Below are 24,708 nucleotides of genomic sequence, written 5' to 3' on the forward strand. Positions count from 1 at the left end.
TTGTTTATAGACGTTATCTCTGAGAAATGGACCCTGAGCGTGCTTTCAATGGAGGCAGAAACCTTTCTTTCTAAGGAGTTTTTAATTTTGGTTACCTGTGCTGTAGTGTTCTCTTTCACACAAAAAGCAAATTTGTGGTTGAGTACAATTATGGATAAAACCAAATACTTCCTAACAAAAGACTGCCACTAGCTGGCTGGCCCTCACAGGGAAATGTATGCAAAGCACAGAGCTTTAGTAACTAATAAGGACCTATTGTATAGCACCAGGAACTCTACTCAGTACTCTGTAATGGCCTAAATGGAAAAAGAAAGTTCAAAAGAGTAAGTATATGTATAACTGATTCACTTTGTTGTCCAGCAGAAACTAACATAGCATTGTAAATCAACTATGTTGTTGCTTAGTCGCTTAGTCATGTCCAACTCTTTGCAACTCCATGGACTGTAGCCTGCCAGGTTTCTCTGTTCATGGGATTTCCTAGGCAAAAATACTGGAGCAGGATGCCATTTCCTTCTCCAGGGGATCTTCCTGACCTAGGGATCGAACTCAGGTCTCCTGCACTACAGGTAGATTCTTTACTGTTGAGCCCCCAGAAAAGTTTTTTAAAAAACAAAGAATTTTATTTTTGTTGTTGTTGTTTTGGACAAAACATGCATGCACGTTCTCCAGTATGTGAGTCATAGCAAGGAAGAACTAAAGAGAGAGGAAATAATATTAAAGTTAGAGACTCTGATATTCCACTGGTCATCCACATTACAGGCAGATTCTTTACTATCTGAGCCACCAGGGAAGCCCTAAGAAATAACAGTGGCTGGTTAACTACTCAGAACCTTAAGGCTACAATCGTGTAAGAAAATAGTTAAGGAAAAACAGGTTAAGAAAGCAAGCATGCAGATGCAAACAGAGCCACAGTCATCGAATTCTAATTCTATAGGCTTGGGTGGAAGCTGGTCATATCTTGCAAACTCCGTCCTGACACAAAGCTCAGTGGTGGAAGTTCTTTCCATCCAGAGACCACCTGTTTCTAAAAAGTTCTTAAGAATTTCTCATTTTAAATGTCCTAAAGGTATGTTAATTCTGTTGTCAGTGAGTTAAACCCTGTGTCTTTTATAGCTGGGGCACACGAATGTAGGTTTTCACTTTCTCAAGTTTATCTACTATTGTAGCAGTCAAAATTACCTGACAGTTCCCTTCCATTGTGGGTCCTAGGCCTTTTTTTTTCTTTTCATGGTGTCTTTTCCAGATGACAAAGTCTCTGTTTCTTAGGGCATGTAGAAGCTACTTCGAGAATATGAAGGAAATGCAACTCATACCTGATGGTGATAAAACTAGTTATACTGCAGGAAGCCCTTGCAGAGTTTTGTCACATCTTCAAGGTGGAGCCCCAAAACTGGGGGAGAAATACACAACCTTAAACAAAGACCTGTGACGTGCTTTTATGATGAGAGTCAGTGAGTCCTCATTTGAACTTAAAAATACCACTGACTTTCTCTGCTTTTCATGAGGATTGGAACTGACAAGGACGATAGGACTTCTGAGTAAACATCAAGGATGCACAAAGTCCTCCAGGAACTATCCCAGGACAATGAGTGCCTCCGTTCATGGAAAGGGAGGTTGAAATTCTCCAGGTTGGAAACACAAAGTCACACAACTTTTTGCTACCCTCAGAACCCTACTGTCCTGCTGTTCATTCCCAACTACGCCAACTGTCTAGCTGTATTTCACTGTGCAAACTGTTTGCTGAACCCAAGACAGACAAGCAGTCAAGCTGGAATAAAATGCGGAGAGCAGTTAAGAACGCAAATATTCGTCATTCGCAGCAGCAAGGCAGACATGCTTTACTCTCTACTGGCTGACACAGCAGCAATGATGGCTATGCAACTCAACTCAACCCACCTCGACTGGACTGGACTGAACTCGACTCAACCCCGACTCCCACCAAGAACTTTTGAGGTGATGCTTATACAGGGCAATTTTCTCAACAATGCTGATATAGCACAGTGTTCAGTTTGTCCTCCTTGGGGTGGAACACACGGTCTGAACGTGAACTGCCTGCTATCAACCAACAACAGGAAATAATGAAGAGCAGTGACAAAAAGCAATGTTGTTAGTAACAGGCAGCTTTCCACCAGGGATACACTGCTTTCAAATTTGATCAAAGCATTCCTGAAAAGGGATATAAAGGGACACAATACACTTAGCATCTGGAAGCCTAATGAAGAGAAATTGGAACTGAGATTCACTGTGAGACTTACCCCATCACCAAAGGCCTCAGTTGTTTTCCCTGTTTCTGAATTAAAGGTCCTGGGCTTCAGGAGCCACAGAAGTATCAACAGGATCTTGGTAGGACATCCAGGTTGTTGAACTTCTCAAAATATCATCAGCAAACCTTTAAACAAACAAAAGTTACATTTCATTTAGTAGAACTTACAGCACTAGGAAAGAACACTATCTGACAGAGCCTAAAAAGGTGTCTCAAGAGAGTTAAGTCAGAAACAGAATAATTGTAGGATTTGGGGACTCAAGTAGGATAAAGTAGGTCTGCAAAAGTGGAGAACTAAGTAGGACTGGCAAAGTTCATGAGTCAGTAGTTTAGGGTTGGCTGACATAGGGGAGTGAGGGTCTTGATCGGCAAACTGTTATTGATAAGCAGGCTGTTTGGCAGTGTGAGATTACTGTCTTCAATATATAGATTTGTGGGCATTTCCTGAAGTAAGAGTGGACTTAATTATTAGTTTACCATCTTATCTTTCCCAGGCTAAAGCTTTAAAGCTTTCTAGAAGGAACAATTAAATTACATTGATGTAAGTCCATCATTTTATCTAAGTCATAATCACAGATGGTCTCAATTCTCAAAGACTAAGATTTTAATATTAGAGAAAGCAGAATTTCAAATAAAATCATTAGAAGTTACAAAACTGGACATTATACACTAAAGGAAAATTAGATTTAAAAATATGTCATCATGAACATCTCAGACTAGCAATACAGCATCAAATTATATAAAGAAATAACTGAAAGAATTACAGTCAGAAACAGAAAATAAAGTCAATAATTGTAATGAGATTTTAACAACTCACTTCCAACCAAGATTTGAATACTAAAATTAATAAGCTCAAACTTGATATCCAAGAAAAGAGAGCACACAAAGAATTAGCTCCAGTAATCAACCATGTACAAAGACACAAAGAAAGCTTAAGTGAGTTTCTAAAATCAATATCATTTATAGTACAATTAAATAAAATTAAAATTAATAACAAAAATTCCATAAGCCTATAAAGTACAAAAATGAAATAATTTTTAAGGTAAAGAAAAAGAGTCATAGGGAAATTAAGATAAATTTACAACTGCTCAACAAAGAAAGCACAACAAAAGTGGCAAATATATATGTAAAGCAAAATTTAGATGGAAACGTTTTTTAAATAAGTTCATCAGAAAATAGACAAAAGACAAACTTTAGTCTAAGCATTCAGCTAAAGACATTTGAAATAGATCAGCAAAGTAAAATTAAAGAAGCAAAAATGAAGAAAAACTGAAATTAGAAATAAAGATGGTCAGAATGGATACTGGAGAATACAGAATGAAGATACTATAATCATTATATGCCTTCAAACAAAACAGAAACCCAATATTTAAATCAGACAAGAGGTGTCACTCCAGCTGGGGTCTGGGGAGAGGGCAACAGGAACACTGCTCCCTAACTCCCCTTCTCAATTTCTTCCCCCTGGGGGGCACTTTTTGAAAAATCATTATTTAGAAGCCCTGTTATTAAACAGGTGCTGTCTGAAGCTAATAAAGGACTCACAAGCCAGGAAAAATGCACTTCTTACACTTCAAAGTGGGCTGGTGGTAGAAAGTATTTTCCATACGGTAAGCAAGCAAAACCGAAACATACAAACAGGGAAACAGATAAGCCCTGAAACGACTAATGTGGGATTGTTTTCTGAAATCATGGATTTTTTTTTCTTTTTCTCTCAAGTATACATTTTGCCAGCATTTCCTGTACTTAATAACCATAGCAGGAAGATAGTATTTTCGAGGGGGGGGGGGGCGGGGAAATCCGGTGATTATTGCCCTATTTCAAATAAAACAAATAATATACTTACTATATTTCAATTCTGTTGATTTCACCCCTGAGGGGGGTAAGCCAGGCTCCAGTTGGAGATGCCAGAGATTCTCAACTTGGTTGCCTAACAGGATCCTGAGGCTCACATCTTAACCTAGATCAATTAAGTAGAGTCTCATGATGGTGCACACAGGTGCAAACACACTCAGGTGTGGTTTTGCAATCTTTTGGTATTCCAGGTGCAGTCAAAGTTAAGAATCACTAGAATGGTTAAAAAGAAGCTCCAGTATCTACTTAAATCCCACCCAGGTCTGTCCTTAGCTCTTCCCTTTCAGATATTTTATCTGAAGACAAACATAGCAAATTAATCAAAAAGGCAAAGAGCGGGAACATAATGAAAGAACTACTACCGCCGTGGGCTCAGCTTTCCCAAATATCTCAACAAGCTACAATGATGGACTAACTCTGAGAGGGCAGCGTCTAATAAGAGAAACAACAAAGCTCAAATCTTGGGCACCGTCTACCGACTTCACAAATGTAGGGAACCGTGAAACATGACTACACAGCAGTACATGGATAAAAAATAAAAAAAAAAAAAACTTGAGAAATTTAGTTGATTTTCAGTGTAACGTGACTCAACACTGATTTGACTGCCAGAAAGTAAACTCCATCCAAGGCGGCATCAACACACGTAGGATATCTGGGCAAGGAAGGCCATTTTCTCAAGCTTGCTGGAATACTTTTAAGTACTGAGTCACGTTCTGGGGAGTATACTAGCTGAAGAACACGCAAAATGAGGTTGCGGTTGAAGAGGGAACTTTGAGGGGTCTTTAAAAAAAGGCGCGCAGTGGGGGGTTACTATGACAGACATTTATCAGTGGTTTGAAGAGCTCACAGAAGGAAGTTAGACTTGATTTATGGAGCCAAGTCCAGAAGTCAAAGCAATGAATAGGTGGAAGAAAACACTTGTCAGTGACGTTGAATCAAAATGTTAACGACGATGGGCGGCCACGCAGGGCGGGGTGGTGGTGGGGTGGGTCACTCCTGGTCACTGAGAGTTGAGGCTTCAAGTAAATCAGGGATTTACTTGAGGGGAGTTTCAGAACTTATGGGTGGACTCAAAGTCTCATCACCTGAGATTTTATGATCTGTGTATTGCAACGTCGCCCCAGGTAAAAGTGGGGCTTTCCCACTTTGGGGGAGCTAAGGAAACCCTGAGCGCCGGGGGCGTCTGCACTCAGGCCACGTGAGCTAAGGTGAGCGCCGGCCGGCAGGGCGCTCTGCCCCGTGCTGACTTTTCCGACCGGGAGAAGCCGTTGGCTTCTGCAGACTTCACGTCCGACAACGTGCTTCACACGTGTCTCCCGCGTCCTGCTTCCTCCTTCAAACCCACTCCCCACAGGCGCTGCTCCTGAGGCGCGCCCCACCGGCCACAGGCCCGGGCTTCCAACCGCTCCAGAGCCTCCGCCCACATTCCCATCCCCCGGGGGCCGCGGGGGGTGGGGAGCCCCGAGTCGCCCGCCGAGGGGAGACAGGGGGCCCGGCGGGCTCTCCGCCCCGGACCGACTTTCTCGCACCTTCTAGAATCTGGAGCTCCCCTGCCCCTCGAGCGGGGACGCTGGGGGCCAGTCTAAGGGGGACTTGGACCGGAGCCGGGGCGCCCGCGCCCCCGGAGCCCGGCGCCTCGGAGCCCGCGCGCCGGCCGCGCCCCCCCCCCCAACCCCGCGGGGGGCTCGCGCCGCGGGGGGCGGGGGAGAGGCGGCGCGGGCGCCGGGAGACGCCGCCAAGGCCGGCGCACGGGGAGGGCGGCCGGGCTCGGCACGCGCCCTCCCTCGGCCGCTTTCTCTCACATAAGCGCAGGCAGAGGGCGCGTCAGCCATGCCCTGCCCCTGCGCCCGCCGCCGCCGCCGCGCAGCCCCGCGTTCCCCGGCCTCGCCGCCCGGCGCCGCCGCCGCTCTCGCCGCCCGGCCACCCGGCTCGCCCCGCCGCGGGGAGGGGGAGGCGGGGGCTCGCGGGCCCCGGGGGCGCCGCAGGGCGCGAGCCTCGCGGGGCGTCTGGGTTCGGCTATCCCTCGCTCCCCCAGCAGCCGAGCGGGGCGCCGTCCTCCCGCGCCCTCGTCTCACCTCGCGGGCCACGGTCGCGGGCGCTCGGATGTCCGGTTTCCTGTGAGGCGCTGCCCTGACCCCTCGGCTCGCGGGCGCAGGCGGTAGAGCGGCTCGCAGCGTCGCGAGCACCGAGCCCGGACCCGCTGCCGCCGCCCCGGCTCCGCGGGGTCCCGGGCGGCCCTCGGGGACAGGGCCGAGCCGCGAGGCAGCCTCGCCGGGGCGCCCGGCCCCCGCGCCCGTGGCCCGGCCACCATGCACTTGCTGGGCTTCTGCTCTCTGGCGTGTTCCCTGCTGGCCGCTGCGCTGCTCCCCGGTCCGCGCCGGGCGCCCGCCGCCGCCGCCGCCTTCGAGTCGGGACTGGGCTTCTCGGACACGGAGCCGGACGCGGGCGAGAACAAGGTAGGTGCGCTCTGCGGGGACCGTGGAGGCCTCCGGGACCGTGGGGACCCCGGGGAGGAGGTGGGGTTCGGGTCTCAGAGGACCCAGAACCTGTGCAAAGGATGGGCTTGTGTTTCACCTTGTATGCGTTGGATCCAAAGTTGCTGAGCTGAGTGTAGAGTTTCTGAGAGAAAAGTTTTCTCCTTTTTTTCCACAGAAAGTTGTTACTAAATAGGAAAGCAATTGACGCCGAGTGCAGGAGTCGGAAGGTGGCTGGTGACCGCGCTCCAATAACCTACGGGCTGGAGAGCGGTCCCCGCCGGGGAGCCGAGCTGTGCTGGAGCCCGGGTTAACCCGCCGGGAGGGTTCTTTTCTTCCCTAGCAAGTGAGTTGGGATCTCAGCAGCTCCGAGGGCTTGGATGACCAGTAATCCGAGGCTGCTTTTTCTGGAGTGTTCCTCTTCTGTGGGATTAGTAATTGGGCTTGAGGGCATCAGACTTCAGATTCACCTGGAGAAGTTGGTTAAACTTGAGATGCAACAGGATCTCAAATCACCATCAGGCATGGCTTTTCGACTTAGTAAACGCTGCATTTCTGAAATGTGGTCAAGAACTGTGAAAAGTAAGGTGGATTTTCTTGTTTGTTTGTCAATGAGATGTTTAACTCTTTGCCTGAAAAATGTTGCCAAGATGCTTTGGGGACATTCTGATTCCCAAATGTCATATATTATTTGTGTCTGCTCTTCTAAAAAAAATGTATGTTTACCTTAAAAGCTCAGATCTGACAGAAGGATGGAGAATATGCTTAATAAAGTTCTTGAATTCATGAAAAAGTTTCATATTCCACATAAGATGGGAAGTCTCACTTCACACACTTTGCTGTACCCCCTGGCTGGAACTGCTGCTTGCTGCTATTGCTAAGTCGCTTCAGTCGTGTCCGACTCGGTGCGACCCCATGGACTGCAGCCTACCAGGCTCCTCCGTCCATGGATTTTCCAGGCGAGAGTACTGGAGTGGGGTGCCATTGCCTTCTCCGTGGCTGGAACTACATTGCAGCAATTTATTTCATCTGATGGCAGGAGTAGTGCTGGGCTTGTGTAACTGCTAACCTTGAGTTTACTTTACTGTTTAGCATATATTGAATGTGTACAAATTAAATTGCCTCCCCAGTTTTATTTTGAAACACACTTTTAAGATTGAGAAGACTGATTAAAAAAAATACCTTTGTACTTAAATTTGGGGGAAAATATTAAATGTTGGAATTTGTCATTCAGTGGGGTCAAGGAAAAAACTATGGAGTAAAAACATATACACTAAAGTGCAGAAAAGGGTGTTTTATGTGACTTGTAAAATAATTTTCAACACAGATCTTTACATTGGTAAAATTACTGCCATAAGAATGTCTTCCTGTCCTCAAATGCCACAAAAAAATGTAGTCTTAGACCCACTAATGCTTCCTGCAGCTTAAATGCCTTGGATTTCATGATATTGATTCACTTTCTGTTTCCTCAGAGTTAAACTAGTTCTTATAAGTATGACTTAGGAAGAGAATTCCTCTCTACTGCCTAGGATAACTTACTTTGGTTTACAGTTAAGAAACTGTGAAATAGCAGGTCCAGTTAGAAGCCTATCCTGATAAGCCAAGAGCCTGTGTAAGAGTCACTAACTCTGTTGGATGGATCCTGAGTGGAGGGGACCATATGTGTGCATGTGCATGTGTTTATATACTTCTCTGTTGGTTGGAGTTAATTTATTCTTAATTTTCAAAACTGTCTTCACTGGTGATTTAATTAAATTTTCCCTTTGCTGTGAAAACCTTTATGAGTTTTGTTGGCTTTTCATGGTTGACCATCCATAAAGCAGAGTATTATTCCCTCACTGAAGTGTTCCCCAGCGGTTGAGTAGAAGCTTGAGAGAGCCTTCAGCGGAGCTGCTGTATCCTTGCCATGAAAATGCCAAGAGACATGGTCCAAAGACTCCATGTCTCTCCCTAGTGGACAAAACAAGTGCCTTATTTGGATGTAAACCCTGATAACAATCAGGAGCTAACTGTTAATTTTCTGTGCTCTACATAAACCTTAAGAAGAGAATTCAGAAGGTTAATAGAAGACTCTACATATACATAATCCCCAAGAAATGCAGATTTTTGTTAATTTACCCTTCAGAATTATTTTTTTAATATTAAAATAGAAGACAGCTCACAAGGTGTGAATCATGTTTAACTATCCCATCCTTCACCTCACCCCCAAAGCCCCAAAGTGAAAGTTACTCAGTCATGTCGAAGTCTTTGCGACCCCATGGCCTATATAGTCCATGCAGTTCTCCAGGCCAGAATACTGGAGTGGGTAGCCTTTCCCTTCTCCAGGGGATCTTTACAAAAAATTGGGAGGTAAAATCACAAATGGAAACAAGATCTCCTTGTTCCTAGACTTAGGTTCCTTTTCTAATTATTTATGGTTGTGAGTGAAGTGATAGTCTCTCAGTCATGTCTGACTCTTTGTGACTCCATGGACTATACATGGAATTCTCCAGGCCAGAATACTGGAGTGGGTAGCCTTTCCCTTTTCCAGGGGATCTTCCCAACCCAGGGATCGAACCCAGGTCTCTGGCACTGCAGGTGGATTCTTTACCAGCTGAGCTACAAGGGAAGCCCATGTATGGTTGTATGATTTACTAAAAACTTCTAAATTGTTTTTCCCAAGGATGTGAGTACAAGCAAGTCAATGTCAGAAAAGTAAGGCAGGTAGTTTTACCTAATTATGTAACTTAAATTAACTAGACATGTTGGGGTAAAATAAGGAAATATTTAAAATTACGAGCAAACTAAAAAAAAAAACCTGCAAAACCTAAAAAAAGCACTGGATTACTAACTACAATTATTTGCCAACATGAGATTAGATAAGAGTTCACTGTGGTTGAAGTTGAGTTTGTTTTTAAAAATTGATTTATGATTAACAAAAGGAAGAATTACTTCATATCATGAAATTCCACTTTCATTTCAAAAAATATTTTATTGGGTTAGACAGAGTTTAAATACCTAGATCCTTATATATATTTTTGAGTTCAGTAAATGCAGGTGTGAGAGAATGAGGACTTGCTGTGTCTCAGCACTGCTGTCTTTTTTGGTGACCATAGAGGTCTTCACAAGTTCAGATCACCCCCTGGATACCATGCATACCTACACTGAGAGTAGGTGTTTAAATAACACGTGTTTAGGTTATATCTGCAATGTTGTGATTACCTATACATTTATTTCATTTTGTTTTCCACTACATCTTCGTGAGATGGGTGTTATATTTTTTATTAAAGATGATGAATCTAAGACTCAAATGATTTAACCAGGAGCAAGAATAGAGCTTTTTCCTTTAAAAAAAAAAAAAAACAAAAACAAAACTTTTGCAGCATATAGTTTAGAAAAGCATGGTAATGGGTTAGAGCCTTCAAGGGTTGCTAAAGGCCTATTACTCTCTTCCTCTTGTAAGTGGACCAGTATGCAAGGAGGCAGAGGAAGTATTGCTCTGCAGCCAGGATCCCCTCTTACATTCCCCACAATGGAACAATCTGAAAGAAACTGGGACTTTCTTCCAGGGTTCATCCCAAGATGATCTCTGATTAAAGGTGGATCATAACTGGCCTAATCCATAGTACTGTTACAAGAATGGCTGCAGAGCTAGAGGCCTAACAACAATACTATTTCTAAGTTGCACTAACTGTACAACTTAGAAATAATTCCTGTTTCTAAGTTCCACTAATATAACTTCAGTGAAATACAGGGATCTTACCTATGTGACCTTTCAGGAATAATAGGGTTTGAAAGAACAGACTTTAGTTGCAGAGGAATGATATCTCCTCCAACTTCTAAACATTACATTGTAGCCCCTTTTACCTGTTACATTATTCCTGCTGCATTCTCTAAATACTTCAAAGGTCTGCTTTTTGTTGCAGAACACCAATTTGTCACCTCAGATTTGTAATAGTTGTGAATTAAGGTATCGTTGATTTTTCACATTGGAAGTATTAATGTAGCAGAGAACTTTAAACAATAAGAGATAATGATTGATTTATATTGCTAAAATTTACTGTAAATATTTTAGATTTGTCAGTGTCATCCTTTCTTCTGAAATTTACTCAAATGCAAATTATTCAGGAGGCTCCTATCCACAATTGATTTACTTAATTTGTAGTTTAACTGTTAGAGAAAAATTGCATTCATTTAATTTGCTTTATTGGGCATCCATCACAGAATCAAATAGGTGCCTTAAAATACCTTTTGCTGGTGGGCTCTCACCCCTTCCTGGTACTGATTGCACTCCAGTGGCTGTCAAGTGTTAGAAGGGATCCCTGATGATTCCTTTTCTGCGTTTCTGAAACCCCAGAGCTCATTTTCATACATTTATTTCGTTCTATAACCTTGACCTGATCTGACATAAAGCTACATATAGTCTTTACTTACCCTCTAAGTTTGAATATATCTAAGCTTCATTGAAGAAACAGTAATATATTTATTTATGAGATGCTGCCGCAGACCGTGCTGGGTGTGGAGGAAGAATTAAAATACATATGTACTGGGTTTCTTGAAAAATTTTGGAATCTGCATTTATGTAATCTGCAGGGCTTGTGGTAAGAGATTGGAATGGAGAACTATTCTCTTCCAAAGGGCTTTCTTCCTCAGTCACCTGTTGCCTCTTAACAGCCTAGAAGGAAAATTGAAAGACTCAAGAAGAAGGCCCTATGGACACCCCTACCTCTTACTTTACCCATTAGAACCAGGTTTATATACTTTTTACTCCAAAGTCTCATATTTAAATCTACTTCAATTCAGGGATGTTTTAATTAATCCTCACTAGTGGCAGCTTCAGTTATAAACAGGAAATTACTATGCAGTGAGTGATGCAAAAAATGTAGAGTGAGTGATTCCTGTCTATAACAAGTATATCATTGTTTTTAAGAAACCAGAAACTTACTCATTAAAAATACCAGAAATGAGTTAATCTATAAATGTAGACAATTATGAGACATTTTGTAAGAGTCTCTTGCTTTACCAGAAGTCAGTGGCTAGGCTTCTGGGGGATGCATTGGCAGTCACGGGAAAGATGGGGTGATGTTGAGTCAGCTATGAAAAATGGTTAAATGCTGGTTACAGAAAGGAGAGTGGGAGGGATATTTTGGATATTGAAGTGTGAGAGCAGAGGACAGAGGCTAGTAATGCCAATGCAGTCAGTGGGTGTTTGGGCAACTGGGAGCAGACCCATTTGGCTGGAGAGTCCAGAACTTCATGAGAAACAGAAATATTGTAGAAACTTCAGAATTCCTCAAAGTACCTGCTGTCCTCATTTGTTGACCACCCATACATGTTGTCTGAGTTCCTCTATATGCTCTGGACTTCTGATGATGATAGTGATGACCACTTAACTTATGTAAGCACCCATCACTGTTCTACTCAGAAGCATTTATAAAATACACTAATAACAGTCATCTTGGCTCTTCTGGCTTAGATTCCAAGCAGAACAAGCAGTGTAAACAGTGGTCATGCTTAGATACACAGACACACACACACACAGACGTACACATTCACCTCTTAATGGTTCTTCAAGCTGCCATCAATGGCTTACATGTTCTTTCTTACCAAGTTAAATATTTTTAGACAGTCTGTTGAAATAATATATAAAAAACTTATATAAGATTGGATTTTCCATTGTTTATACACTTATTCTCAAATAAGCTAGCAATTAAAAGAGAGAGAGAGAGAGAATCCTAAAGTGTCCTAGCAATTCCTTCATTTCAATCTGTTTACAAGTATCCCTATTAAAAGTAAGACCAGAATAGGGGCAGAGATGAACTATCACGTAAATAACACAATTACTTTGTACTTGCTGTTTTAATTTTTTAGTGCAGCAGAAAATTTACTCAAACCCAAAAGTCAGTTATTATAAAGTGGATGTAATGAAAGAAGAGGTATTCAGATGCATACCCTTGTGTAAATAGCAATGCTTTGGAGTTTAAAAGTCAGACTTCTCAGCAAGGTCAACTTCAGTACTGTCCTGGTTTGGATAGATCGGGAGGAGATGAATATTTTAGAGTAAACCAGGAAGATGTAATTTACCATTTCTATACTTGTAAAGATTGTAATTAGCAATTTATTTTGTAATTTATTTCACCTTAAAACTTGGTCCTCAAAATACCTTGGCATATGAAGAAACAGTGATATTCTTCAGCATGATTCTTCAGCTCTTTCCCACCTAATTTATTACATGTTTTCTTTTTATAAGCTTACCAGCAATTGTCCTGATTTCTGTAGTGTGGGAACAGGATGTTATATGGATGTTTGATTTTGAGGCAGTTGGGGGAAATCCAAGATATTTGATCATTCAGTGTAGGAAGACTATGTATTGTAGACCTGCTTATAATACACTTCCCCCTGTGTGCCAAGTTTGTGTCTGTCCCTGGAGGGGACATATCTAGCCGTAGACCACCAAGGCATGATGGTCGTTCCCTAAACTCCATACCTAAGTCACTGGGTAAAATGCCATATAATATCACATGAACTCATCCTGAATACTTTCAAAGCTCAAATACTTTGATGTTTATTAAAGAAACAGACTATTGTTGCTCCTTTAATGTTCAGACATCTCATCTTTATGTTATTAATTTGCACAAGGTAGAAATATGCATTCTGCATGATAGTGAAATCATCCCAGAATAGCTAAAAGATGAAAATATACTTTCACCAAATTAATGAAAAGACAATGGTAGAAGCTTGTGTGCAAGAGTTAAGGGGCTTCCCTGGTGGTCTAGTAGTTAAGACTTCACCTTCCAGTGTGTGGGATGCAAGTTTGATCCCTGATCAAGGAGCTAAGAACCTTCATACATCATAGCTAAAACAAGCAAACTAACACCCCGCAAAAGCAACATTGCAACAAATTAAATAAAGACTTTAAAAATGGTATACATAAAAAAGCATTAAAAAGAGTTAAATTGTGTAAATTTGTTCAGAAAGTATGATTGCCTTGCCTCTTTGGGAGTGCTTTTCTGAAATGACAACCACAAAGCATCCAGTCTGTGCTGTCACTGAGATGAATCTCGGAGTAAATACCTTCCTTCTCCTAGCGTGAGGCTGGGTTCTCAGTTCCCTGATTGGCTCAAGAGCGTGGATTTTGTCTGATGATTCTGTCTGCCAGTTCCAGACACTGAGGAAACTATGAATTTCTTGGCACTGAACACTTGATGGTGATGGGGGTGCCACTGGAAGTGGTAAGCAGATGGAAAGAGGAAATTCAGAGTAAGTGGTGGATACAGCTCCCAGCTCTTCAAGAGATAGTAACATGTTTTTACTTAATAACATTTTGAAAGTATCCACTTCCTTAGGATTCCAGTACAGATGTTAGTTGGAATATTTTAGGAACTTTTGATCAGATACCATATTTCAAAGCAGAGGAAGTTTTGCTGACTAAATCTGGAAGGAAGGATTTAACACTAAATAGATAACTCAACCAATATGTACATGAATAAAGAATTAGAGAATACATTATCTAAACACATCTACACATATCCAGGTACATTATCCATACAAATCTACATGCAGGTACTGAGATGATCTATTTTTAAAGTGATTTTCATATTTCTATCTCAGGACTCGAAAAACTGTAATTATAGAAAATGAAGCTATATTTAAGTGCTGATATATTTCTTCAGTTATAGGATGCAATTTTAAATTTTAATGTAATTTTCTTCACAGCAGTTTTCCATTCTCATTCTAATTTATTTTTCTAGTAAAAGGGCTATGCTTATTTTATGGGGTCAGAAACAAGATTAAAATAACATTACTTTTTAGATATTCTTTTATAAGGAGAGGCAGTGTTCATGAAATTAATAATTTTTTGCTTCCAGTCTGCTTAAATACTTGAAATGGGTGAAAAATTTCTTAAAAAAAAAAAAAAAGCAGACGCCAACATGGTGTTTTAGAAAGATTCTCCAATATGAGTTGGTTCCACTTGGAGACGGGCAATGCTTACTCCCTCCTGGGACTGACTGGGAGAAGGACAAGTAGGCCATTTATCACCTCTTCAGCCAACTGGCGCTCAGAGGTTTAATACCTTTTTCGGAGATGACAAAAATAATTACCTTATTTAAAAAGAAGTGTTGGTTATAGCCCTGTAACCTTTCCTCAAGAAAATAGTGCATTTTTTCTCTTCCTTGCTTATGTTTAAATGGAGTCTTTTCTTCCTCCCAATATCAAACCATCTCCTCTGCAAGTCCGAACAAAAATGGATGAGATTGGCAAATTACATTAGACCAAAATAGTAAAGAAAAGGATCTTGATTTTCTTTTAATTGGAATGACCACCCAGGTGCCATGAATTCTATGATTAAATTCCTATAATCTGTAAAAGAGATTATTTCCTCTTACTCAAAGTTCCTTGGAAATCGTTAATATCAAATACCAAATGTGAAGCTGTTTCAAACCACTGTGGTTTACTTTACTACAATAGCATTGCCCACATGGAATATTTTTAATTCCTTCTTTTTTGTTTGTGTCTGTTGTTTGTATTTAGTTACTTTATCCTTTTGAAAGTCGTCTTCCCAGTTTATGTTTGGAAAAATGGAGCACTTATTTAGATACATGTTTGCTTATGGGTCATGACATTTATGACTTCACTAAAAAACAAACTAATTCTTGTGTCTCAGAGCCAAAATTTTAGTTTTGGGCTGATAGTGATTCACTGTTTGTTCTCTTTGAATCCTAAGTCTTTTAATTTGGATGTCCATCCATTCCAAATTAGAATTTTATCAAGGTCAAGATTATTTATGAGTCATAACCACTACACTAAAAGTTGGGTAATTGGAAGCTGCTTTAGATACACAGATTAAGCAAATAATGATGTCATAAATTAGTGCAAATGATTTTTCTCCCTAAACATTGGTAGCAGTGAGGCCTACTTGTTGGAGACCTATTCAGTGTTACTTTAGGAAAACAGGCTCTTGGGTCACAGGGCCATGAGCATAGCATACAGTTGGACCCCTGCATCTGACCCCCGGCGTCTGAATCACCGTTGGAGGAGTCAGTCCCATAGGTGGTTGGATACAGGAGAGCCGACTGTTCTATGCTGTTTAAAGAATAAGGACTTGAGCACCTGTGGATTTTGGTGTTTGTGGGGGAGCTGGAGCCACGCCCCCGGATACCAGGGGACGGCTATGGGTAGTTACATTACTGTCACATGGCATACCATGGCATGTAACTTACTGAATTCAGGATAAAGGCATTTGGAATCGGGGTTACCTTTTTGTGTCATGCTTCTTGACAGTACAGACTCTTCTGTAATCAATGGGGATAGTCACACTAGGGACCCTCAAGCTTCCTCTATCAGAAAACACCTGAGATTTTGATTTTGCCTTCATATGTCAGTTTTTTAAAACTACAGTTTCCCTTAATGTTGATGTTCACTTTCTGACACCTCTGTAGTGACAAGAGGGAGGAGATTCATGTACCTGATTTGCTCTACTCCTCTTAGGGCTGGATGTGGGTTTCCTCCTCCCAGGACTGAAACTCAGACTGGCATAAATTTAATTTTCTCTTCAACATTGGAATAGTAACTCATAAACTAAGAGATGTGCTAGTGAAGTGAAAGGGGCTCAGTCATGTCTGACTCTTTGCAACCCCATGGACTATACAGTCCATGGAAATCACCAGGTCAGAATACTAGAGTGGGTAGCCTTTACTTTCTCCAGGGGATTTTCCCAACCCAGGAATTGAACCCAGGCCTCCCTCATTGCAGGCAAATTCTTTACCATCTGAGCCACAAGGGAAACCCAAGAATACTGGAGTGGGTAGCCTATCCCTTCTCCAGCAGATCTTCCCAACCCAAGAATCGAACATGGGTCTCCTGCATTGCAGGCAGATTCTTTACCAACTGCACTGTCAGGGAAGTCAAGGGATGTGCTAACGTGATAGTAAATCAAACATTAAATCTGTGACACTCAGATGAAGCGTATGCTCCACCATGTGCATTGCTGTGTGGCATGTGCTTAGTGAATGGGTTATAATTGAGTTTTAATAGGCAGCTCCGAAAACTGCCAGCCTGTCAGGTGCCATTAGTCTGCACATCAAATAAAAGCCAAAATAAACAAATGGGACCTAATTAACCTTAAAAGCTTCTGCACATCAAAGGAAACTATTAGCAAGGTGAAAAGACAGCCTTCAATGGGAGAAGATAATAGCAAATGAAGCAACTGACAAACAACTAATCTCGAGAATATACAAGCAACTCCTACAGCTCAACTCCAGAAAAATAAATGACCCAATCAAAAAATGGGCCAAAGAACTAAACAGACATTTCTCCAAAGAAGACATACAGATGGCTAACAAACACATGAAAAGATGCTCAACATCACTCATTATCAGAGAAATGCAAATCAAAACCACTATGAGGTACCATTTCACACCAGTCAGAATGGCTGCGATCCAAAAGTCTACAAGTAATAAATGCTGGAGAGGGTGTGGAGAAAAGGGAACCCTCTTACACTGTTGGTGGGAATGCAAACTAGTACAGCCACTATGGAGAACAGTGTGGAGATTCCTTAAAAAACTGGAAATAGACCTGCCTTATGATCCAGCAATCCCACTGCTGGGCATACACACTGAGGAAACCAGAAGGGAAAGAGACACGTGTACCCCAGTGTTCATCGCAGCACTGTTGATAATAGCCAGGACATGGAAGCAACCTAGATGTCCATCAGCAGATGAATGGATAGGAAAGCACTGGTACATATACACAATGGAGTATTACTCAGCCATTAAAAAGAATACATTTGAATCAGTTCTAATGAAGTGGATGAAACTGGAGCCTATTATACAGAGTGAAGTAAGTCAGAAAGAAAAACACCAATACAGTATACTAACACATATATATGGAATTTAGAAAGATGGTAACAATAACCCTGTGTACGAGACAGCAAAAGAGACACTGATGTATAGATCAGTCTTATGGACTCTGTGGGAGAGGGAGAGGGTGGGAAGATTTGGGAGAATGGCATTGAAACATGTAAAATATCATGTATGAAATGAGTTGCCAGTCCAGGTTCGATGCACCATACTGGATGCTTGGGGCTGGTGCACTGGGACGACCCAGAGGGATGGTATGGGGAGGGAGGAGGGAGGAGGGTTCAGGATGGGGAACACATGTATACCTGTGGCGGATTCATTTTGATATTTGGCAAAACTAATGCAATTATGTAAAGTTTAAAAATAAAATTAAATTAAATAAAAAATAAATTTAAAAAGTCTTAATAAAAACAAGTATGCTATGAAAAAAAAAAGAGTTCCCATTAAATATACTTATGTTTAAAACTTTTCAGTTTTTAATAAATTATCACCGAGACATGAATATGGATTTCAGTGTGTGCTACTATGAGTTTCATTGGGACCTAATGGTATATAAATCTCTGAAGCTATATGATTTTTACCATAGTTCACTGGAACATTGCAATCTAATCATATTTAGGTTCAGTCTTTTTTTCAGAACAGTTTCTGTTTTGCTAAAACTAAACTATTATCACTTTGTTCATTAAATCCATTTTTTAAAACCATCTAGGTGCTTTCCTTTCCCAAGGATGTGATCTGTTGTGTCCTATGTACAGTAGAAAAAAATGTACAGTAACTCCACGATCGTGATCTTGAAAGTCAAAGAGACTTCTGATCTAGAAATCAGTATTCACTCCAAAGCATCCAGTTTGATGACATGCCCTTGGGTGCTGATAGATATGGTAACATTAAAGTTTCAGACTTGCGTTACATACCCTTCAATGTAAATTACACATTCTTTTTTTTCCATTTCTTCCATGTTTTTACTCATATGATATTTTGCACGTAAATATTTTTGAACACACTACAAACAACTATTGCTCATTACAAAAATAAATGCCCACCACTGTCAGGAGTTATTCATCGTTTATACCACTCTGTGGTGGTGGTGATAGTGTTGTTCAGTCACCAAGTTGTGTCCGACTCTGCCATCCCATGGACTGCGGCTTGCCAGGCTTCCCTGTCCCTCACCATCTCCCAGGGTTTGCCCAAGTTCATGTCCATTGAATTGGTGATGCCATCCAACCATCCCATCCTCTGTGATATATCCACCTTCTGGTACAGTATATAAATTTCATGCTACAAAGAACAGTGATGTCAGATTTTCTTAGAGTAGATTTAAATTTTTTTTTTCAAAATCAGATTCTACAGTCTCGGTTGTCATTTTACCTCATTACATCTTCCCACTATTTTGATGCATAAATTATGCTTTTATATTATGGTGGTTTCAATTTTAATATAATATTGCTAGCTTATGTCTTGATAAACATATTGCATCCATAAATATAGAAATTCACAGTGTGTGTGTATGTGTGTGGTGTGTGTGTATATCTATGGCAGTTAGTGTGAAGAACCAGAATTTTTTCCATACTCATCAGTTTTTTTGTTTACATTTCTGGTGGTAGGGAAGGAAGTCAGTCTTTGCCAACATGTAAAATGTATAATAATTTTGTCAAGCTAACTCATTTCATTGCTACAATTTGAAATCAGGACGTTGTGGGGGATCCATCTAGAGTTTATAAGGAGAAAGAATATGTGAAAATGAGGTACTCTCGGGGAATTGATAAGGTGAGTTACTGTGTGTGTAGAGAAGAGGGTGTTTTGGATCAGAGAAAAATTTTGCAGCAGAGAGTTGAAGCATGGTTAAAATACATTTGAGTTATGTTTAGTTATCAAAACCTGACTGCAGTGAGACTGATAATTAAAAGATGGACATAGTTTATAATAGCCCTTGTAAATCTTTAGATGTTCAACAAAATAACTTGCTCTTGAAGCCAGATGATTTAATCAAAATTATTTAATGAGGTAATTTCTGCTTAATCAACATTTGATTATAATAAATGTCATAGGACTAAATAATTCAGGATTGCAGGTTCTTATTGTTGGAGAAAGAATACAGTTTTTCATTTATTAGGCCATCTTAAGGGACAGTTTTCCCTCCAGTAGCATTTTTGTCTCTTGAATAATAGAATAACAGAAGAGGGTCTTATTATATTATTTTTTTCCTAAATATATTTTTTCTTTACTTTTGGCATTATCTTTATTGCTTCCAATTATGATTGTGAGCAAATTGCAATAGAAATGCTTTGTAACTTCTAGCTTGGTTTAGTCATCAATGCTCACCAGCAAACGCATGTATTGTGAGAAAACTGAGTTAGGCACAAATAGACTATCAGCGGCACCCCACTCCAGTACGCTTGCCTGGAAGATCCCATGGACGGAGGAGCCTGGTAGGCTGTGGTCCATGGGGTCGCGAAGAGTCAGACACGACTGAGCAACTTCACTTTCATTTTTCACTTTCCTGCATTGGAGAAGGAAATGGCAACCCACTCCAGTGTTCTTGCCTGGGGAATCCCAGGGACAGTGGAGCCTGGTGGGCTGCCGTCTATGGGGTCGCACAGAGTTGGACACGACTGAAGCGACTTAGCAGCAGCAGCAGCAGCAGCAGACCATCAACATGTGAAGACACAATGTCTTCTGTTCCCCAGGCACCATTTGGTGCCTATTCATGCATTATTCTGTTTAAAGTTCAATATTTTGCTGATTATAATTGTAGACAAAGTGAAAATCTATTTCATTTTGAATTACAAATAGAAAAGACATCAAGTTCTTAGATCTAAAGACTTATATAGACTATGATTATAACTTAAAGCAAGATGAGCTAAAGAACTAGATTTCTGGGCACATGTTGACTACAAAATGTATATACTTTGTGTATACCAAGAGTAGCTTTTATATCTGTATCTGTCACTTTCTAAGATTCATTAATTTGTTCATCAAGCAGTTATTGCTTTCTGTGTATTAAATAAAGTCTAAGGAAAACAATTCTATAAAATTTCAAAGTTAAACTATTTCATATCATTGCAAGTTTTATGTGTATATAATAGTGACTTGTTTTTTGACAAATATAGACAAGAAATTAGACTTCTGTGAAAACTGACAACTAGTTATCTATTACAGTGCCCATATAGTGCCTTTTAAAATTCAGTGAATTTAAAACACCTCCTGTCCAGTAATGCCAAATAATAAGTAGCAAAGTATGGCATATTTTTTAATGAAATGAACAATACTGTGCTGTCCATAGTTAAAGAGACTAATTAAAGTACATAATCTGATAATTCCAAATAATAACACTTTATGAAACTTTTATAACAACAAATCCAAGTTGTTCACTTTGATACATTAAAAAAGAGACAAAGTCAAACAAAATATGATAAAACCCAGATAAAAATAACCTAATGACAGTACTAATCACTGGATCATAGCATCAAGTTTTACTTACTACCAGTCCTTTAGCCAGGGCTTGGTTCAGGGGCTCAGGATCAGACAGGTGTGATCTTCTCTGTCTTGCTTCTTTCCTTTCCCTCTTGCTGCAGCTCTTGGAAGACTGGTCTGTACATGGCCTCCACAGTATCTATGAAACATGGCAGGGAGCATAAGTACAGCTCTTTTTCTCCTCTCAGACTTGATCATTTATGCCTAGACCCTGCTGCTGCTTATTCATTTTCTTCGTGTCATTCAAATGCTTAATTGGAAATTTTAAATGTAGTTGCGACCCAACTGCGTTTGAGGTCTCCTGTATCCTGTTTAAAAAAGTTTTTTTCCCCAGCTCTCTTTGCAGCTGGCACACCCTAGCCAATTGGCCAATGAAATCCAGAAGACAGAAGCTAGTGCGGATTTAAGGGAAAACTTTCGCTTTTGTAATAAGGTACTGCCTGTCTTCCCATTTTATTTTCTCCCCTGGAAATCAGAAAATCCCTTATAATTAAAAAATTACTTTATATTTATCAAAAGAACACTTTCAAGTGGACTGAAATTTTTATAATTATTAATATGAGCTTGTGGCTATGGAGGGACTTTATAAATTTCTTGTTGTTTAGTTGCTGTTATCAACTTGTGTTCTTAATCTGTTGATTCAAAATAATCTGTATTTTGTATCTAACAATCTTTCCCTTGCTGATGGATTCTTTTAAAATGTTATGCTTATATTTTGTACATAGTTTAAGAAGCCATATTTATTAACCACATTCCAAATAAAAAAACGTTCTGTTAAGAAGGCTTTATCTTTTGTCCCTTCTTGCTGTTAGAAGTGTAATACGTTGAGAATGACCACAGACCAACACTAAGTGTTTGGATAGTGGTAACCGGAGGAAACAGGGAAAGAGAGGATTCTCAAAAGATCTAGAGAGAGAGGAAGTTATAGATGAGAAGTCTCAGAACTGACAGAAAAAAATGTGCAACCAAGAATATATTTTCCTGTCTTCAGATTAATGAATAAACACCTAGACTATTTAAAAGTTGTATTTAATTCTAGGCTTTTACAAGCCTGAATTTGTCATCATAGCATCAAGATGGGAAATTAAGAAAGAATGCTAATTTAAATTTAAAACAGCTGGAAATACATACATGGTATGTATGATAATCTTCTCATCTATCAACAAGTGCTTACTAATGCCACATGAGCTATTTTAACTGCAATTATAAATCTCAGTGGAATGTGTAGAGGTGATTGGCTAACAGAGTACTGGTTCTTAAATACTCTGTCCAACACAAACTTTAATTGATGCAGCCCCTTTAATACTAATGAAGAGTTTCACGTTAACCTTCGGGAGGAAAATTCACCATCAAATAATAAATAAGGCATATATAACCTTATTTTAGGAGAAGGCAATGGCACCCCACTCCAGTACTCTTGCCTGGAGAATCCCATGGACGGAGGAGCCTGGTGGGCTGCAGTCCATGGGGTTGCTGCGAGTTGGACACGACTGAGCGACTTCCCTTTCACTTTTCACTTTCATGCATTGGAGAAGGAAATGGCAACCCACTCCAGTGTTCTTGCCTGGAGAATCCCAGGGACAGAGGAGCCTGGTGGGCTGCCTTCTATAGGGTTGCACAGAGTCGTACACGACTAAAGTGACTTAGCAGCAGCAGCAACAGCAACCTTATTTTAAGTTGCTTATCTTAATAGTTTATTTATAAACACAGTTTTCTTTCAGTTAGATATATCTTTTTTCCTCAGCTACAAGATTTTGGAGCTGTAGTAATCTGGAATGATTAAAGATTTTATACTTAACAAGTCTTCTCCCTGAGGGTTACTTGCTTCCCTCAGAGCTGTGGATTTATCATGCTCAACCCCAGGATAAATGTCTTAAATTCCCTTCTGCCACGTTATTTTCCATATGGTTGATTGTTAGACTCTCTGTTGGTGAACAGTATTCCTACAGTACACTCCTCCTGCCCAAGGCTCTTTGACCATCAGTCAGTCAATCAATCAGTTCAGTCGCTCAGTCGTGTCCAAATCTTTGCAACCCCATGGACTGCAACGCTCCAGGCCTCCCTGTCCATTGCCAACTCCAGAAGTTTACTCAAACTCATGTCCATTGAGTCTGTGATGCCTTCAAACCATCTCATACTCTGTCATCCCCTTTTCCTCCTGCCTTCAATCTTTCCCATCATCAGGGTCTTCTCCAGTGAGTCAGCTCTTTGCATCAGGTGGCCAAAGTATTGGAGTTTCAGATTCAGCATCAGTCTTTCAAGTGAACACCCAGGACTGATCTTTAGGATGGACTGGTTGGATCTCCTTGAGATCCCAGGGACTTTCAAGAGTCTTCTAGAGCACCACAGTTCAAAAGCATCAATTCTTTGGCTCTCAGCTTTCTTTATGGTTCAACTCTCACATCCATACATGACCACTGGAAAAACCATAGCTTTGACTAGATGAACTTTTGTTGGCAAAGTAATGTCTCTGCTTTTTAATATGCTGTCTAGGTTGGTCATAACTTTTCTTCCAAAGAGCAAGCATCTTTCATGGCTGCAGTCACCATCTACAGGATTTTGGAGCCCCCAAAAATAAAGTCTGTCACTGTTTCTACTGTTTCCTCATCTATTTGCTATGAAGTGATGGGACCAGATGCCTTGAGCTTAGTTTTCTGAATGTTGAGTTTTAAGCCAGCTTTTTAACTCTCCTCTTTAACTTTCATCAAGAGGCTCTTTAGTTCTTCTTCACTTTCTGTTGTAAGGGTGATGTCATCTGCATAGCTGAGGTTATCTTTGACCATATCGGTTCTTGAAACCCGATCAATCATGGTTTGGTACTGAGGCACTGAGCAATCTAGAGAATACAAATCAAGACATGTCATGTGCAAGAAGCAATGTTAAGTAAAGCAATATGTCCTAATGTATTCCTTTAAGACATAATCTGGACCGTGAAGTATATATAATTTTATATACAGCATTTATGTGAGATCATTTTGATTTCTAGAACTGGTCATATTTTTTTCATTTTTAGACTCTGATATTTAAATTTTCTGTTTCATATTGTGTTTTACATGCTGTAGCCATTTTACATAAGCAAAGATAATTTTTTTGCAATGAAAGTAAGTGTTCCGTAAACTCCTCACATGTAGACTACTGGGTATAACCAAATACAGTTAAGTCATAAGCACTCTTCTGAAATAAAAATTCTTTGACTTCAGCTTCTAAAGTTATTAGTACCTATGTATAATTTTCTATCATATTTAAAAATCTAACACACAGACACATATATATATACAATGAAATATTACCCAGAGATAAAAGGAATGACATAATGCCATTTGCAGCAACATGGATGTACCTAGAGATTATGAAATGAAGTAAGCCAGAGAAAGACAAATAGCATGATATAACTTATATGTGGAATCTAAAAAGATGATATAAATTAACTGATTTACAAAACAGAAACAGACTCACAGACTTTGAAAACAAACTTACGGTTACCAAATGGGAAAGGTGGTAGAGGGGAAGGATAAATTAGGAATTTGGGATTACCATACACACACTCCTAGATATAAAACAGATAAACAAACAAGGACCTACTGTTTAGCAGAGGGAACTCTATTCAATATTCTGTAATAACCTATATGGGAAAAGAATCTGAAAAATAATGGATATATATGTGTGTGTGTAACTGAACCACTTTGTTGTACATCTGAAACTAACACAACATTGTAAATCAACTATACCTGAATATAAAATTTAAAAATAAAATCTAACATGCATTTAGCTAATTTTTCACAATTATTGCTGTTTGATAATTCAAAAT

At 40.3% G+C, this 24,708-nt stretch overlaps 1 protein-coding gene and 1 long non-coding RNA gene across 5 annotated transcripts in view; one reads left to right on the forward strand and one right to left on the reverse strand.

The window, feature by feature from the left end:
- Nucleotides 1–5,361, reverse strand: part of LOC129643219 (uncharacterized) — a 95,895-nt gene extending 90,534 nt beyond the window's left edge. The window contains exons 1-3 of one of the 3 annotated variants that reach the window (XR_008710165.1): nt 5,200–5,361; nt 4,107–4,220; nt 2,256–2,389 (exon numbers count right to left, since the gene is read on the reverse strand). This is a non-coding gene — a long non-coding RNA (uncharacterized LOC129643219). Of the gene's footprint in view, nt 1–2,255; nt 2,390–4,106; nt 5,089–5,199 lie in introns of those variants that run through there. The other 2 variants (XR_008710164.1, XR_008710166.1) reach the window with 2 other exon arrangements.
- Nucleotides 5,362–6,006: 645 nt separating this feature from the next.
- VEGFC (vascular endothelial growth factor C) overlaps nt 6,007–24,708 on the forward strand; it is an 87,237-nt gene continuing 68,535 nt past the window's right edge. Inside the window, exon 1 of one of the 2 annotated variants that reach the window (XM_055567468.1) lies at nt 6,007–6,570. In XM_055567468.1, coding sequence (XP_055423443.1) covers nt 6,424–6,570 — 147 coding nt within the window. In that variant the 5' untranslated portion in view covers nt 6,007–6,423. The remainder of the gene's footprint in view (nt 6,571–24,708) is intronic. The other variant, XM_055567467.1, reaches the window with a different exon arrangement.

Source organism: Bubalus kerabau, chromosome 2 (assembly GCF_029407905.1).
Source record: "Bubalus kerabau isolate K-KA32 ecotype Philippines breed swamp buffalo chromosome 2, PCC_UOA_SB_1v2, whole genome shotgun sequence".
In the NCBI taxonomy this organism is placed as follows: Eukaryota; Metazoa; Chordata; class Mammalia; order Artiodactyla; family Bovidae; genus Bubalus; species Bubalus kerabau.